The following is an 18,155-nucleotide window of genomic DNA, read 5'->3' on the forward strand; positions in this document are numbered from 1 at the left end:
TACATATTCAAGTCAGTATATGGGGATTTTTATGGGGAAGGAAAGGAGACTTAACGTTTGCCATAATCCACGCCTGGGTGCTTTCTGTACTGGAATCCAATATGTGTAATTCATTAGAATCGCTTCAGTAGTTCATTTATCCAAAAAAATGAAGCATCAGCACACTTTGTGACTCATAAATTTTTAATACTAATTCTGGGTCATCAGTCTGATAAACAAAGGTGCTCCCTTCTTATCTACACATTTCCACTAAGTCACAACAGTATTTATCACCTTTTAATGATGTTAGGTAAAGACACTGCAGCATTGACATCTGACAGATTTGACGCAAGGGCAAAGTAGAGATTCCCAGAGAAGTCAGCAGTAAATATAGTGATGGATGGAGATATTAAGAGGGTGCAGAATAATTATTGTCATAAATAGGCCACTGGAATATCATGTATCATTTTACATCTACTGTTGTGGTGTACAATATTCTATAGCTTACAAGTGGTTTAGAAAACAGAAATAGCAGTAAATACTATTCATTAGTGGGTGTATTAATTCTCAACCATTCAAGGACAACAAATTTTCAAAATTATCATAATGAAACATAAAAGGTTATAATAGACAGGTGAAGTGGTACTTGTCCAGTCAGGAATACTGTCTTTAATATGTACCAACTAGCAACTTTGGTAAGAACTGCAGATACTGATCCGTCCTTCCCAATACACATTCTTCATTACATTGGCATGTAGTCTGATATAACACCTCCCTACAGTATGAGCATTAAAAAATCATTCCACTTCCCATTTTCATCTTTCTGTATAGGTGTTTCTCTACACTCATCACAGGACTATTGGTCCCTTGCTACAGATTAAGCCAACTCTGGTCTTGAGCCCGGGACTTTACCATATCCCTCCCAAATCCCCTCATGCGTCACTGACAAGTGGGACATGCTGTTCTGCAGTCTTAAAGTAGACAACTCCTGCACCTGCACGTTAACTCTAAACCCTGTCATCTGTCAACCCTAGGTCGTTAACCAAACTAGGCAGTAAAGTCCAAGGTCACTGCCGGGAATTACAGACTCCGTGACATTTTTATGAGGTAATCACTCAAGTCTAAATAACGTCTCACAGATAGGTGAAGAATAAGATATTGCTTGAATAATAGACTAGTAAATGCACATGTTTCCTTCATTTAGTCAGTATATTATTTTTGTGAAGAAAAGCAGTGAGCACATGAATATTTTCAGCCAAAATATACCTTTTGTACTTTATGGCTGAAGATGTGTTGTTTTTTAAAATTTATACTCTGAAAATGGATTTGACCCACAACACTTGATGATGCCATTATTGAAATATGCATACAATATTGTCTTACAATATTGCACTTCCTGAAAAAATCAAGGCCCAGGTGTAACTATTAATAGTACATTTGGAACACCCCATACGTCCTCTAGTGTAACTATTAATAGTACATTTGGAACACCCCATACGTCCTCTACCAAACTTCCTTTCTACCTTTAGGCTGGAGCAGAGTGATGATCCTGTTTAGAGTGTTTGATGTCCAAAATAGTTTGGAAAAGCATGAAAGCCAGATGCAAGTACCTGTGGCTGCAATACTCATCTGTCAATCAGATTAACATTCTCTCTAGACAAAGCATTTTTTTCTTAAGGGGAAAGATACATAAAGCAACACTTTTGCATTGAAGAATCACAGTGCTTCCAACAAAAGCCTGCATTTTTAAACCATTATTCTAAGTTTGATTGAATCTTGTGTAACAGCTCTCTTTCCAGGACAGCGGATAATGGTTATGGTGAAATCCTGAGCCTTGTGATGTAGGTGAAAGTTCCAGCGTCAGACAGTCTGGTGCCTTATATCTGGCACCAAGGGCTACAAGGGCCTCCCTTTGTCTGTTACAGTGCAGTTCAATGTCCATCATTATAATGACACGACATGTTAAGACCTAACCCGTTAGCCACACAGCTTGAGAGGGACGACATAAAAATCTTAACATCTGAAGAAAACTAGCACTTGTATAATGCAGTCACAAATGGAAGTAGCACAATTCACACAAATAGCTCCTAGTCTTAGGCCACAATTTTTTTTTCTTGGATTACAGCATAAAGGATAACTTGTGTGTCATGTGCATTCTTAATAGGAAATTGAATAGAAAGGATATCCAGACAGACCTAAGAAATTCAAATCAGAGGAACTACACAGGAAAATAGGAAAAAATGAAAAGGGACATTATTAGAAGAACTTGACAGAGCTTCATGGAGAAGGCGATGATGATGCAGTAAGATGGTGGGCCAGTTGGGTGGGGTGAGAGACACTGGTGAGATGGGGGTGTATCCAACTGTATCCAAGGACAGTTTGGATTCAAATGATATGTTTCCTTGATACACAGAAAACAAACATTTGAGTTGTCTCTGCTATTAGTGTAGCAGACTGATCAGCCCCAAATAATAAAACACAGTTGTACATTAGTTTTGCCTCAGATGAATAAAACACTCAAACCAGGCAACCTAAGTACAGCGGCCTGATAGTAGCCTGTTTCCACTCACCTTTAACTTTCCCATCTTTGCCATTGGCACTCCTGATGGCTTTAGTCTTTTCCCTTTTCCGCTGCGCCCTCTCCTCCTCTTTCTTGTCAAATGCTTTCACATCAAACCTGTCGTCCACCTGGGAGTCTGGACTTGGTGTGGACTGTGTAGAAGTGGCTTCGTTACTTTGCACTGGGAATGCCTGCAGGGGAGTTAACAGTCAACAGGTCAATGTCTTCTTACATCTTAAGTTCAATGACCTCCTACATATGTACCTCCAACATACATGAATGCACCGTCACAAACAATTTTAGTTTTTCCTGATATATTATGAAAATGTAGACTTCCCCGGTCAACTGTGCTCGGGCACAAACTGTTTTTCCTACACTGAAGCAAAACATCCACTCTAAGAGCTGTTCCAGGAATTGCACAATTTTGACAATAGACAACCTGCTCACCATAATAATCTGAACTCTATTAGAATGAGCATAGACATCCCAGGATGTGTGTCTACTATTCTGAGTTAAACTTTTGATAGTTGCAAATAGTCGCTATCTGAGATGACGAAAACTGTATGACTTCTCTTAGTATTCTATGTATCCCACTTTTACTGGAATGCCCTAGCTTGGTTGTCTTGGCATCCATGTATTTGTCTTCATCTTATACAGTCATGTATATACACACCTCTTGAATGCAGCACCAAAGATCTATCCTCCTGACAGAGCAGTCTGCCACCTGATGTATGGTACAGATTTTCCTCAAAAACACCCAGACAAAGCTCCCCAAGAGGAGTCTGATGACTGATGGACCCACCTGTGAGTTTATTGCACAGTTCTGGCTGCCCAAGGCGCCTGTATTTGCACTGATCCTGACCCGTGGCTTCTTGGCGGCGACTTGCTGGTCCAGACTGTCAAGGGGGCGTTTGGAGGCCTGGACGGTCTGCTGTGGGGAACAACATGTGCCATTCAATACCACATCATAGCCTCCTCGGTCACTGTTCATTTGCAGTGGTTAGAGGATATGAACAAACTTCAGGCATTCATACACATACAAAAAGAATCCACATATTTACTGGATTCCTATGGTGTGATGCATCTCAATGCCAATTTTCATCTTTATGCCTACCAGGGCTGTACTCGGGACCTGGCCCTCCTTGCAAAGAATGAGAAAAAAAATTTCACACCCAGTCTGTCACAAAAATCTGAATTTAATGACATGAAAATGTCTTAGTTTACATAAGCTAAATGACAGGTTTAACAACAAAAATCAACAATATTGGTTCACAATGAGTAGGGCAGATAAAACATTAAAACTGGAGATACCCCTCATGCCTACATTGTCCCCAAAATGACCTGGTCAGGTAAAGGGAAACGGTGGCTGAACTACCATACTAGCTGTACTCTATCCCACAAGTCTGTGGAAGTCAATTAGAAGAAACACTTTTGGGAAAAACATTACTGAGCATTAAATCTTTAAAAACTACCAAGGAGCCCACCAAAGTTGTCTAAAACAGGACTTCATATCACATCTGAACATGCATTGATTTGGCTTGCTTTTTGAATAAGGAATGAAAGTATGAAAACCCCTTTCCAGTAACTGCTTAACATGCACAACAAGAAGCACAGAGAGTAAAAAGAAAGTCACTGTGAGTTCTCAATAAAACAACCACAAAATGGCAGAGCACATCATAATTGTCACATAAAAGTCACTATTTGGATCTGGGGTCACTACAGAGGACTATCTATAAAAGTATCAAATTATGTTTCCTATCAGTTAAGGATAAAAAGAACACGCTGGGATGCAAACTCGTTGTACCATTAGATTATATTCATCTGGGTAGACTTTCCTAATGCAACAGTGAGGCTTGGTCACAAATATTATCATCCATTCCTTGGTTGCTGGAAATTTTACTTGTAAAAGTTGTCATTTGAGAGTTTTACTTCGCAATCATATGTTCACAAATGGCTTGCACAGTAAAATCATATCGTTTGAAAATGCCTCTGGCACTGCCCTGCTGAGCATATGTTGTAAAAAGCAAAGCAACCAACATGTAATTCCAATCTGTTGAGGCAAGCCTAACCAATCACCAACCCATCAAAGCAAACATCCATGCACCACCCAAACTATCTCCACTTGACAACACTGCTGTCATCCCTTGATGTGCCGCTCAATGCTGGCCGGGGCAATTTTATCTGACAAAGTTTTCATCTCTTCCATATGTCATATCCAGACTAGAAATTATACTGAACAGCAGTAAACTGGCGTCAGACCCCATCCTGTCTACTTTTATCATGCCGACAGGGAAATAACGTCAGTCCTTATTACCTCCTGGTGAAGAACTGCAGAATGATGGATGTAATAACACAGCATTTCTGTAGACACTGAGTCCCTCTGGGATTTCTTACAGAGTTTATCATCATTATCTAGCCGGAATCATAAACTATAACATACAGTTTCATACTATGCAGCACAACATAAACCATACTAATGGATTTACATAAAATATGGCGAGGGAATTTCAACTGATTGTAACAAGTAACAACTTTGAATAATAATTATCATACTGGGGGAAAATGTGCAAATGGCACACTCTTAACGTTGTCAATCAGTCTATAGTATATCATGTTGTATTGTTTCCTCTTTGTAATAATACAATATGCAACTAGATCAGTATCACTCCTGTCAAATTCCTAATTTTCAATATCCTCCTGCCAACCATGTCTGGCGGGATCTACCAAGGATTAAATCATAGGAATAGTATCAAAATTAGTTTCAGTTATGTGATATAGCTGTCTACACAAAGATTATGTTATTGATGCTTGAAGTTTGCCTCAGGCATTCCTATACATCAGTACATTGCACAGAAAATCAAGTAAACTTTTTCACTAATCTTGTCATCAGCATTTGAAAAACTTTGCTTCTGTTTATAAGATGTCTGAAGGATTTTCTGATATCATCTTTTGACAGAAGATGAAAAAAGTTCAGTAAAGTTCTCCTTACATTTTTCTACTAACAAACATGAATGTTACTACCTGGCTTTACATTAGTTTGCCTGAGGCTATAACAAGTTCATCATCATACACCAAAGACTAACACTCTATTGATCTATTAAAGGGATGTAAATTGTAAAGAAGTTGAAAAGTTCTGAGTGTCTTCTTAGGAAATCTCTTTACATCTACTACAATGACTCTGATTGAGGTATCTACTGGTAGAATCACTGGTTGTGCCAGATTGTAATCTGGACCCTGACATGTATATGTACTGACAGTAATATATCATAACAAGCACTATAATTTAACAAAAATTGATGGTTTTAGAAAATAGGCAGTGTAATGTGATTCAATTTTGAATATGATACAACAATTAGCTGAATGGTTGTAATAATTCAGTTTGCAGTGACAGATGACGTTCGAAATTTGATAAACAGGCAGAACAGAATGCCATTAGGGTTACACCAATCCAATTCCCTTGTTCCTGGCCAAAAAATAGGAAGCAAAACAAGAAAGTAAACTGGTTTTGTAAATTGTGCAGTTATTTGTTGTGAGGTAAATTCACATAATGCCAATCTTTCTATACTTGAATTTTCATACTTCTGTCCTTTGCAAAAAAACATCAGTCTGATTTGCTTAACCTTACAAACACGCACCTAACAATCAAGGCTTTCTTTTTTAACAACCAAGAAAAAGTCTTATTAACTATCCTGCCATGTCTAGGCACATCCTTCATAGAAGTTGCTACATAGTACATATCCTACTGGTCTGCCAAATGGTACTCTGGGCATTTCCAGCAATCATGCTAAAGCCCAGAGTCTGGTAAAACCTGCCAACAATTACAACTCTACATTCCCCGTCTGATGCATGCAGCCATTCCATCCAGGCCAGACACATTAAAAGTTCACAAACCCATGGCAAAGTCCTGTGACAAACTACACAGGTTCAAATGGACAGAGCTGGATATACATGTAAATACTAGCTCCTAGCTACATCGGAGTTTGTCTTTGTGTGGATGCATAGTTTTAATGCAGAGGACTGGTCAACTGGACCTGCTATCGGTGGTGATGAGGCTTTAGATAATGGCCCGGTGATCCTCCCGACTTCTCAATTGATAGACCCACAAAATTGTCTGAAGCAGTGGAAAAGCCTGGATCCTGCAGTAGAGCTGCGGTGCCGTTTCATGCCCCATCCAGGTGAGAGGTACGAATGATGGAGAGATCTGCCCGGAGGGACTTCCAGATATCGAAGTAATCATTCCACTCGACTTTTCCCATTTCTGCTCCATTTTCGGACTTATCACATACTTGGGCCAGCCTGCGGTGCCTGACCTCAAAGCGGTACTTTCGTGACCCGCGTTATCGTGCCTGGGCCTTGTAGATGTGGAGACCTGAGGTAAATGGCCCAGAGAGATGGGGGAGGATTTGTACGGCCCATTTTGAAGGATAAATGGAAATTAACTTGTCCAGGCAGACACGATTTCAAATAGATCTTCAAAGCTCCATTCAAGCTTAGATGTGAAAAGAGTGCACAAACTGCCCCTTGCAGGCTTCTTACTTATACAGAGGGATATATGAGCCCTTGTGAATTACCAGTAACCCAATACTACATCTGGCCATAATCTTTTTGCTTCATCTATGATAACCGCAGGATACAAATTTGAGGTTCGAGGATGTATGTTTATTACTAGCTCTGGTATTGTTTTCCCGTAGTACATACATGCAGGCACATTATTTCTTGGGCATAAAATGTCACACTTTTGAATACCAACATCAATCTTACTTAGGAGTGTATACATGGCTACATTTATGAAAAGAAGTTTCAGGGCTTGTATATAACCATGAATGCATGCCAAACAGGATTATAAGAACCACTGTTCAAATCCACGGGATTTCATGTGAAAAGAATTCTATAGAACCCACACTTTAGACATTTCTATAGATGTTATACTTTAGACTCAATCACCAAATAACAAACATTCTGAAACTCAAGAAGGACAGTGTTATGGTGCAGTCAAGACAGGCTCTCCATAGAATGGTAGCAGCAACATAGATTATGTCATACTATAACAATGAATGAATGATACAACATTCTATTATGGATGGAAAGTCTGGAAGTTTGTATCACCATGACAATTTTGGCCCATTACCAAAGTCACATGTCCAAAGTAGTGGGTCATTCATTCTGAAGAAAACTGTAGGCACGGCCAAGAATCATGAAGTCCTTCCAACTCCAGATAGCACATACTATGACATAGGGCCCATCTCAGTTTCTGTTGCACTTGGACACACACATTTTGTGCAATCACTTCTACAGCTGTAGTGGTGTGGTTCAACAACCATACTTTTTCCCAAATTTTCATTATTAAGCAGAAAAAGCAATATGAACCATTTTTCAAAAATCTTTGGTACGACTCATTCAGGCTGGGTCAGCGGATCAAACTAACGACCTACCAAATGTACATTGTAAGGCAAACACTCTCCCCACTAGGCCATTGCACTGTTGTTAAACGGAACAGCTTTGCACTTAATGAACAGTTTTATTCTTGTTCTACACTCCTGCATTTACCTGAGAAGAAGAACCTTGGAGGGACGGTGGACTGTCATGGGTGGTGGTCGTCGGGGAACATGAGGGGGACTGTCGCATCTGGGCAAGTCGCCTGAAAAAGAAAACAGCCTGAATAAAAAAATGATTGTTTACTAGGCTGTCATCACAGTCCAGTTGTGCAGCACAGGGCCCAAACGTGGAATACCATCATAGTGCCTAATAAATGTCCTTGCAAATCATTCCTTGAGTTTTTTTGGGTCCAATTTGGAGACTCTGGGGATAGAAGGAACAGGTAGGGTCGAAGCTTTCCCAGTTTGGTCAAACTGGTGAAATGTGTGCAAGTACTTTTTTTTAGGCCTTGTTTCAGTGTATCTTGGTATAGTCTCCTATGGCTAGAACTAATTGTGTTATCGGCCTTAATTTGTGGAAACAATGTAGGCAGTCTGTAAAAATATGTCAGCGCTTTGAACTTGATAACATTTTTGGAATACACAGGTTTGGACTATTCCATTTAGCCACAGCTACCCAATTAGGCTGTAAGGACTAAGGGCAAACCCAGGTTGCAAGGTATGTATTACAACAATATATAATCAAAACTCTCAGGACAAATTCACTGGAATAAGTTAACAAAAGCAGGTAGGTGAGGATCGGTATATACAAAAGCAGGCAACGATCAGCCTGTGCAGAAAATGGGTCTTTTTATGCCAATTCTTTCATGCTCTAATAATAATTTACAACTTATAATTCAATTCAGGACATTACTGGTAGTATTGGTATACTATTGTATAATAGATAAATAGGGTATAATAGATGTAGTTCAAAGTTCAAGGGAGAAACCTTAATAGTGGAGGCAGTCTGAGCCTGTTCATCAAGGCAAAACAATGCCAGTGAGATCCATCAAGTTCGTTACTGCTAACAATATTGGCACCATGTGCGACATTACACGCCCCGACATGTCCGAATTACTGCAAATTGTTACCCCAGGATTACGGCCATGTTGATCACAATCTGGGGGACTATTACTGGGATCAGACCCATCTTACCTCCCGCCTTTCAAATCATTCTTGCCACACTTATTATGGCATGTCTACATCAAGCCTTCAGGAGCACTTCCAACAGCCATGTCTCCGACAGGAGGCCCAATAAGCCCCAGATACTCTTATTAGGCCTTGCAAAGTTCTTTTCAAGGATGACCCAATATCTGACACAGGAATTCAAAAACATTAAAAAAGATACATTTTATTTTATTTTGGAAATAAATATCTATGATGCCTAGATTTTGAAAATGTAGGGATGATGAGTGTCGAATTGGATATAGAATCTTATCTGAATATGACAATATTGCCATAGACAAAATACTTCAGACATACAAACAAATGCAGGGACAACACCAGTGTCAAACAATTCTACAGTCAAAACTACCCTAGAAGACCACTCATAGGACTTGATATTGGTGTCCATGGAAAAAAGTATTGAAGGACCACCAAAAAAAGTGGTCACACCGACCAGGTGGTCCTTCTATAGAGTTGGTTTGTTCAGACATAACACACAAGCAAATACTGGACCATACCTTTTTACAAGTTGCCTCTCCTCACTGGTGTAGAATGGCCAGTCTTCCTGGACATCACTAAAGGCAGTTTTATTCAGCGTGTAGTTGTCATCCTTACCTAATGTTGCTATCTGTGGACAAATGTGAAGGTCATTTTGGTGATCACCAGGTTTTATGAACATATACATACTGGGGAAAATGTCTAGTTCCAGCAAGCATTGTCCTCTACAGCTGTTGTAACATGCAGCTAAATGTCAAACACAGAGGAATATGTGGACAGTCATTAAGCACAGGACTGGTTGGTAATATAAAAAATAAATCCTCTGAGGGACCACCAAGTGGTCACATTGGACAGGTGATCCTTATGAAGAGGTGGTCACACGCACAGGTTGACCACTAGAGGTTACTAGTTGCATTACTAGAAAGACACATTGAGACAAACACAAAAACATATCTTTTTTTCAAACAATGTGGGACTGCATTTCAGTATCATCAAGCTGATAATTTGTTTCACCAGTATAACAAAAGAGCCTACCTCTTTGAGAATGTCTGGCAATAACGTCTTGTCACTGATGCCGTCTTTATTCAGTCTCAAGATGAGCTCAGGTTTCTTGTAAGGCTTCATGGCCAAAAGGTGGATGACTCTCTCCCTATTAACAGGCACAACAGATCTACACCACAGTGTACCAAAATTTCACAGATCAAATACTGGTGACCACAACATCTACTAGTATCAAGATTTTTTTTTCAAGTATCACATGTTTATGTACAATATACAGTGGTCCTGTACAATATGCTGACTCCAGTAAAAATCATACAATTATGATGGAAATCTGACTAAAACAAGCAATGCTCACCTGCATGGTCTCTTGGATACAGCAGTCTGTCTCTCATGGTTATTTCTGGAGCTATTCACAGAGGAACTAGGTTTACTGGTAGTACTAACACTGTGTAAAGACCGTTTGGCAGACTGTTTCTGAATCCTGTTGAAGGAGGAGCTATGAATGGCACTTTTGGTGTGTTTGCGGCTTGGTGGGATGGGCTGGCTGGGATGTTTGATCTTTACTTTCCTTCCTGTCATTAAAGAAAGAAATTAATTAGCAACTAGTGGCATAAAATAGTCCAGTGGCTAGGCTGGCCAACATGAGATAGAGGGGGTCGATTTCTGGCCTTCCTGGTTAGACGCTGTGTTCTTGACAAAAACACTTTACGTGACTTTCTTCACTCCACCAAGGAGTCTGATTAGGGAAGTAAAAGGCACTGAAGTGGAAAGAGAGTGATGACTTCGTTTTCCGATACTGTGCCTAATACACAATGGATAGCAACCCACGGACCCTGTATGGCCTCAAAAAGGTTATGAGACAACCAATAGTGTCTTGTCTTTTACAGCCAGTGTTTATTCTATCCTACATATTTGAACTTACTACACTAGGGAATTGGAGCGTATAGCCATTCGAACACCTTTGTTTCCATTTTGGGTCACATCACCACACTGGTACCATCAATGACTGGGAGCACCTAAGTCAAAGTATGACTGAAAACATGGCTAAAAAGTGCCACCTATCAGATGCCAACAATACTGCAACAACCTTCTTAACAAATTTGAGACACTGCTAAGTGAGAACAGCCCCTAACTATCATTCAATCAACCTGGCTAATAGCAACTAAAAGACAGTTATAATACAATGTAGTTTGTTCAAAGCAGATGACAAACTTACCTATTTTTGGTCCTAGTTTATCCAATACTTTAGTCCTAGAAAAAATGAAATCAAGAGAGTTACTTCTCTGTCCTTGGCATATGGTAGATACACAGTAGCTGCCAAGAGATCTGGTAGTAAAGAATATACATGTAATGACAATCAACTTCTGTAATATCTTGTTTACCAGATGTGTTAATGTCTTGACTACAAACTAAACACATCACGAATGTTAGGCTACCATTTCTGGCTATTTTGTATACTATCTAACTACCTTTCAGATCTATTCACCCTTTTTGGCACCTCTGATACCAATATATTAGACTTTGGCAAAAATGACATTTGTGTGGCCATTGATTTAAAATTGGAATATACTTTTATACTTTATTAAGCCCATTAGCAATCATACATTAAAGTAGGTAGCTAATCTTCCTGGACTTGAGAGCAATATGATTTCATAAAAAGAAGAGTAAAAAAAAAGATTGTTCTTTGTCTTTGAAAATTTGATCACACAGCGGCTTCCAATGGAAAGGGGGTGTTAAACTTATATGAACAACTGACATCTTGTCCCCATATTGTTCTATTCTAGATGCTGTTTCCACGGTCCTTACTTATGCCGCACATGGCTCCATACTTCTGCGATAAGGATGAAAGGTAGTACATGTAGTTAGACATGACCTTAGATGTCTGGCTCTGACAACCTGGCTTTCAAGGTTGGAATGTGCTTAGTAATCACATTCCTAACAGATCTGAGACTGAGAGGTAACTACCTTAATCTCTAGGTTATGTACTGGTATGTACAGAACCAGCGTTCTCTGTGCCAGCTACACTAGCTGGGCCTCAAACACACACATTTTCACTTGAAGTTGAAGGTGAAATGTAATTTGTTGCAGCCACAGAGAATTGTACCCGTTTAACATTTTAAGTGCATGCAGCATTTTCAATAGCTTTTGAAGGGATATCTCAATGCTTATAGGAAGGTTTTCATGACAAATCTGCCAGTATCTGTATTTGCTTGCAATGCCTAAAATACGTCATTGCAAGGCCAAGGTGCCACAGACAAGAACACTTGAATAAACAGTACAGTCTTGGGTTCTGTTATTTAGGTAAAACCATGTGTGGATCCCTGACTTATAAGGTTCTAATCTTACAGTGACCTAGCTAGCAGAGTACCCTCTCCCCCTATGCTGTGATCTAGGCTATGCTATATTTAAACTTACAACTAGGACAGTGTCTTTTTTTCTGGGGAGAAACCAGCGAGGCTGCGACCCTTCATTAACCTGGCAGTAACAGAGGGAAAACATAACTTCATAAATTTTTCCTCAAAACGCAGGAACTAGTGTCTCCATGGATTATGTATCTTATAATTTTGTGAGGGGGGATGCAAGACCCCGACTGTGGTTGTCTTCTGCACATGAAAAGCATTCTGTACATGCCTACTACATGGCCACCAGAATCTCCCCTGATCTGAAGAACTTACTGGTTTTTCTTCCACTCCTCCTCGACCTGAGTGACCCGTTGTCTGGTGGTTTGATACACGTCCTCTGTGGCGTGGACGGTCAGCTTCTGCTGAATATTGTTGACCTGGTGTAGCTGGGTATCACTGAGACTGGGAACACAATCGTATTTTAAAAAAATCAATACTGCAGCATATACATTTGTTAACACATATACAATTAGAATATATGTACATATATAGGTATACAGTCAAACCTGTACAGGGGAGGGAGTTGTTTTCCGGAGCTGCGCAGAAAGTGCCCAGTGCCTACCCTTAGCCTGTTTCTTTTAGATAATTTTTTTCCCTGGGCAAATTTCGATCACAAAGGTCTATATTTCTGCAAGAGTGACTGAAGCATGTATATTTTTAAAATCTTGCCAAAAATTGTGACCTTTGGCATGCTTTGACCTATGAGTGACCTTCATATTCGAGACTGGCACATGGACTGATCCATTAGGGGAGGGGGTGCAATCCTGACATCATGACAATCATCTGGCTGTAGCTCGTTAAAATGCCGGAGTTGAACTCGGGTTTTTTGAACCAAAACAAACCTAACAAATCCAGCTTTGCAGTGGGGGTAAAGACTTGAGGTTTGAAATGTAGGTAAATGTGTTTTTAAGTGATTGTTTGACATGGCTTAACCATGTAGGGAATGGGCAATTCGATTTAGCAGCCCCTCCCCTACAAGAGACCACCCCTACATTAGGACCAGCTGACCATTGTGACTACTTTTTGGTGTTTTGGCCACTGACACAAGCAATAAGAATCCTGTCTGTACTGACCGCCTGTCCATAGACCAGATTCCATTGGTCCTCTGTCAGAGTAGCCTTCTTGCAGTTTTGACTGTAGATACTTTTGTAGGCTCAAACTGTAGACATTTTTTATACATATAACTACAAATCCATGAGACTGAAACAGTTTGTTGGACTGCTCATTGAATATCCACTTTCATGCTACTGAAATTAACAGAAACACTAGTCTCCAAGCAGACATTTTTCCAAGTTTCTTGGCACAAATATATGTGATTGAGGCATTTCTTAACCATATACTGTAAATTCTTTTAACTTTTGCGGGTTTTTAAAACTCTGGACCACAAATTTATCACAATGCAAATGTCTCCCTCGTATGTCTACTGTTTGCACAGCAAATTCTAAACACTACAAAAAACTCCTTTATTCTAAACACTACAAAAACTTTTTTCCCTTCTACTGTGAAATAAAATCATATTGAAATTGATTGAATGAATTCACAAGTACATGTACTGTATATAGTTTTGTCTTTCCCCTTGCTCTTGAAGAGGAAAGGAATGACTTGTTTTATCTTATCAGATAGCAAGCCAAATCAACCAGACCAAAAAGTGTGCCAAAAAATGTCCTGACAGTCAATGCCAAAAATGCCTAAGCACTTCCGCTCCTGTGTGTCTACCCCAACATGTCATTACCTCCATGAAATGTCATGGAGGTTATATTTTACCCTGCGTTTGTGTGTCTGTCTGTCTGTCTGTGTGTTTGTGTGTGTGTGTGTAAACAAGATAACTCATGAATGGCTGGGTGGATTGGTTTCATACTTGGTGTGTTGGTAGTGTGTGATAAAAGCTGGAAATGATTAGATTTTGGGCCCCCTAGCGGCTCCCCTTGGTACAGCAGCGCAACTTCCGGCTTTGCTATTTCGGTGTTCTGAACATGCTATGGTCACGATTTTTGAGTGTTAGATAGCTCTTGTGCTCAGGAAGAAATGACATAAGTTTGGGCCTCCTAGCGTCTAGTTTTGGGATAGCAGGGGCATTTTTGTCAAAAACTTCTGAAGAGGATAACTCAAGAAGGGAACAAAGGATTTTCATGATTTTTGGTATGTAGGTACCTTAGACAGTATTGTACACGATAAAGTACTAATTATGCAAAATAGGAGTACATTTGCATAATTAATGAGAATATTCTATAATAGCAGTTTTTTCAATGTATCTCTTGTTTCAGACATGCTATGGTCTTGACATTTAGGTGGTAGATAGCTTTTAGTGCCATGACAAATTGGGGCAAGTTTCAGTCCCCTAACATTTAATTGTGGAACTGCAGGGGCATTTTTGTCAAGACACTTCAAAGAGGATAACTGCGGAAAGGAACGACGGATTGCCATCATTTTAAGCATGCAGGTAGCTTGGGCAAAGATGTTCATAATGATATGCATGTTATGCAAATGAGGACTTAATTTGCATAATTAATGAGGAAACTGTATAGTTCCATTGTTTTCAATAACTGGACCTCAATACATCTAACACATGCTAATTATGATAGGTGAAATATAAGCAGATACGGTAATATGTTAATGAGGACTTTATTTGCATAATTTATGTAAAAAATTGCAAAACCACTTTATGATTCATAATGGGAATTTTATAATTGTGACATGTGTACGTTAGTCAATGATGAACAACACCATGCATAAATTATGTTAATGTGTTAGTCAATTGCATGAAATTTATGAAAGCTCTAAATTTTCATGGAGGTATGAGGTCGCCGAACTCTAGTTTCATATTCATTATTCTTGCCTTCCACTTCTCACAGGTGTCTGGGCCTGTGACCTGCCTGGTTACCCACACCCACACCTGTCTTCCATTACTGCAAACATGCTAACCTCAAGCAACCTTCAAAATGGAACCTATTAGCAAGTCAGACACTGTTGGATGAACAGACAAACCACTGTCTAATTCCTTGTAGTCAACAGACCTGTGATGTTGAATTTTTGCATAACAGTAACCTCATTTTTGGCATCCTAATCAAGGAATTCTTTGTTTTCATTGGTTATATTGCATAATTCATCATGTTTCTACACGTACAGGTTCTCCAATGAGGATAATGCTACAACTCAGAGCTGCAGAAGTGGTTTTATGTGTTTACAAATGGGTAACACTTCCACCTGTATTCCACAAGTTTGAGGAGTCCACTCCCAGCCCAGAGGCCAGCGTTCTGAAAGCTTCAGTCTGCTGGTTATGTGTTGCAATCTGTCAGACTCAGACAGAATACTAGTATGTCCAATCTTTTGTAGAATTTCTGTCACAGTTTCAGTCCAGGGTTCCATGAGAACACACCATCATGTAAAAGCCTGCTGCATGAATTATTGATAAGAGAAGGCTAAAGCCTGCTGCCTGATGGCCGAACCCATCAGTTCCACACACTTGATGATGAAAGCCTTTCACTCAAAGGACAGACTCAGCTACATGTTGGCCAAACCAATAAAATGATACAATCAAGTCTGTACAAGGGACCGCCTCTACTTAAGGACCACCTGGCCAATGTGACTACTTTTTGGTAGTCCCTCTAAAAGTCTAATGCTAGAGTCCGATCTCCAATCCGGGGCCCATCCAGGTAGTTTTGGAGAACAAAAAGTATGAAACTATAATGTTTAAAACAACGAATAACACTGAACATACCAAAGATTATTCAAATTGTGCATATTCATTGATATAAACTTAAATTTTTTGTTTCCTCAAACATTCCGTTCGGGTCTCGGTACGAAAATGTGACCATAGCTTAAATTACATAATTTTTCCTATTGACAGATGCATCAAGAATACTGTCTATAGTGACCATCTGTCCACACAGACCAGACTTTATCAGTCCCCTGAGTGGTCTTCTTGGGCAGTTTTGACTACAAAAATGAAACATTACGAAGTAAGGATATTCACCTTCTGCGTCCTTGTTGCACACACTCTGTAACACCCTGCTGTGCAGAGGATAGGGTGAATTTAAAAGTCTTTGTTCCCTGGGGGTTGTCTGCACTTTTCCTAACAGGGACTATAATAACCTGCATACAAAAAAGTTGGTTTATTGTCACAATCACTTGCTCAGAGTTGATAGTATTTCTACTAGGGACAAAAATTCATCTTATACATGGGACAACTCATACAACTTATTGCAAAAATAATTTGCTCACAGTTAAGTAATACTACAGAAAACTTACATAGTTAAGTTATACATGGGACAACTTATTGCACAAATAGTTTTCACAGATAATCGTTAGGAACAAGAAACTACACACCTTTCATCCACAATAATTTTCACAAATAACAAAATAAGAATTTTTTTTCAACCAAACAGATCAGACTGCTAAAGCTAAGACTACATTTCAACTAAGAAGAGTACAAGGAAGATGGCAGTAGCATCTGACAATCAAACTAGATCATATTCCTGAACTAAAGCTTCTTTGCCATACTCACCCCTTCATTGTTTCTAAATTGAATACTTGGCTTTTGGTGAGTTCCCTGTAAAAATTGACAAAAAGACAAATGTCAATAACACAAATCAACATGACAATGTCTGATTGAGAACAGTTTGTAAATCCAAGACCACACATAAGTGAGCTGAAACAGACAATTCTGGTCATCCATTCTGCTAGACAAAAGCATGTACACTGAAAATCAGAATTGTTTGTTTGAGCCTTTAGCTATTGATGAAAAGCTGCTCAAATCTTCCCCTTGCCACTTTTCTTTGAGGGTGTGACGAGGTATGGGACAGACACAGACAACAAAGCTATTGACAGACTACATGATTATAAAGTCCTAATATCAGCATCTATATTAACTGAAACCTTCATGGAATAGCATGAACGTTTACGGATTGTAAAGCTATTGCCTGATGTTTGAAACAATACTAATCACATGGCTTTCAGAAAGACATTCATCAAACTATAAAGCTGGTAGTCATAGTGATACTAGCCTCCTCATCTTTTCCTGATGTGTCCTAATGAATATTCATGACAATCATATAAACACTGTATTGAGTGACTCAGTGACTGAGTGAACATTAATGGTGATTTACAGTTTACCTTTTTCATACCCAAATGTGGTTGGTCTATACCAGATCTAAAACTCGTGTTGTGTAAAGTTCAGTATGCCAATCAGACCAAGGAGGTTAGATAATCCTATGTAAGTTATAACCTCCTTGATCTGACTTAATTATCTGTGTATGTTGCCACAAATACTGATCATTAGGAATCACCGTAAATACATACAACCATACATTTAAACAACTAAATAGCTTCAATACCATAATGAATGGATCTGCAAGACAGCTCATAGAAAGCCTGAATAGTTCTAAGACAACAGCTGATAGGACATACAGGTGTCCATCCAACCAATTGTCATGCAAATTTGATAAGAGACAATGATATCAGATGACAAAAGGACCCTTGTAGCAAGTAGTTAATTTGCTGAGAATCCCCACTGTTTTGTTAGGATCATTGGTGGTTTCAGTTGATTTACACAAAAGCAATACTTTTCAATAATAAACTGTTGCCTTTTCTGTGAGTTTAAATGAATTACACCAGTTTCAAATTCTATGGAACTACAAA

The 18,155-nt window shown here is 39.2% G+C and overlaps 1 protein-coding gene across 3 annotated transcripts in view; it reads right to left on the reverse strand.

Annotated features, from left to right (window-relative positions):
• Positions 1-18,155, reverse strand: part of LOC118409831 (RNA polymerase II elongation factor ELL2-like) — a 40,256-nt gene that overhangs the window by 16,821 nt on the left and 5,280 nt on the right. The window contains exons 2-11 of one of the 3 annotated variants that reach the window (XM_035811182.1): positions 17,023-17,067; positions 16,492-16,610; positions 12,792-12,920; positions 11,333-11,367; positions 10,472-10,688; positions 10,150-10,285; positions 9,636-9,745; positions 8,087-8,177; positions 3,342-3,467; positions 2,550-2,730 (exon numbers count right to left, since the gene is read on the reverse strand). In XM_035811182.1, the coding sequence (XP_035667075.1) occupies positions 2,550-2,730; positions 3,342-3,467; positions 8,087-8,177; positions 9,636-9,745; positions 10,150-10,285; positions 10,472-10,688; positions 11,333-11,367; positions 12,792-12,920; positions 16,492-16,610; positions 17,023-17,067 (1,189 nt within the window). Of the gene's footprint in view, positions 1-2,549; positions 2,731-3,341; positions 3,471-8,086; positions 8,178-9,635; positions 9,746-10,149; positions 10,286-10,471; positions 10,689-11,332; positions 11,368-12,791; positions 12,921-16,491; positions 16,611-17,022; positions 17,068-18,155 lie in introns of all 3 variants that reach the window. The other 2 variants (XM_035811183.1, XM_035811181.1) reach the window with 2 other exon arrangements.

The sequence above is a fragment of the Branchiostoma floridae genome, chromosome 2 (genome assembly GCF_000003815.2).
Source record: "Branchiostoma floridae strain S238N-H82 chromosome 2, Bfl_VNyyK, whole genome shotgun sequence".
Classification (NCBI taxonomy): Eukaryota; Metazoa; Chordata; class Leptocardii; order Amphioxiformes; family Branchiostomatidae; genus Branchiostoma; species Branchiostoma floridae.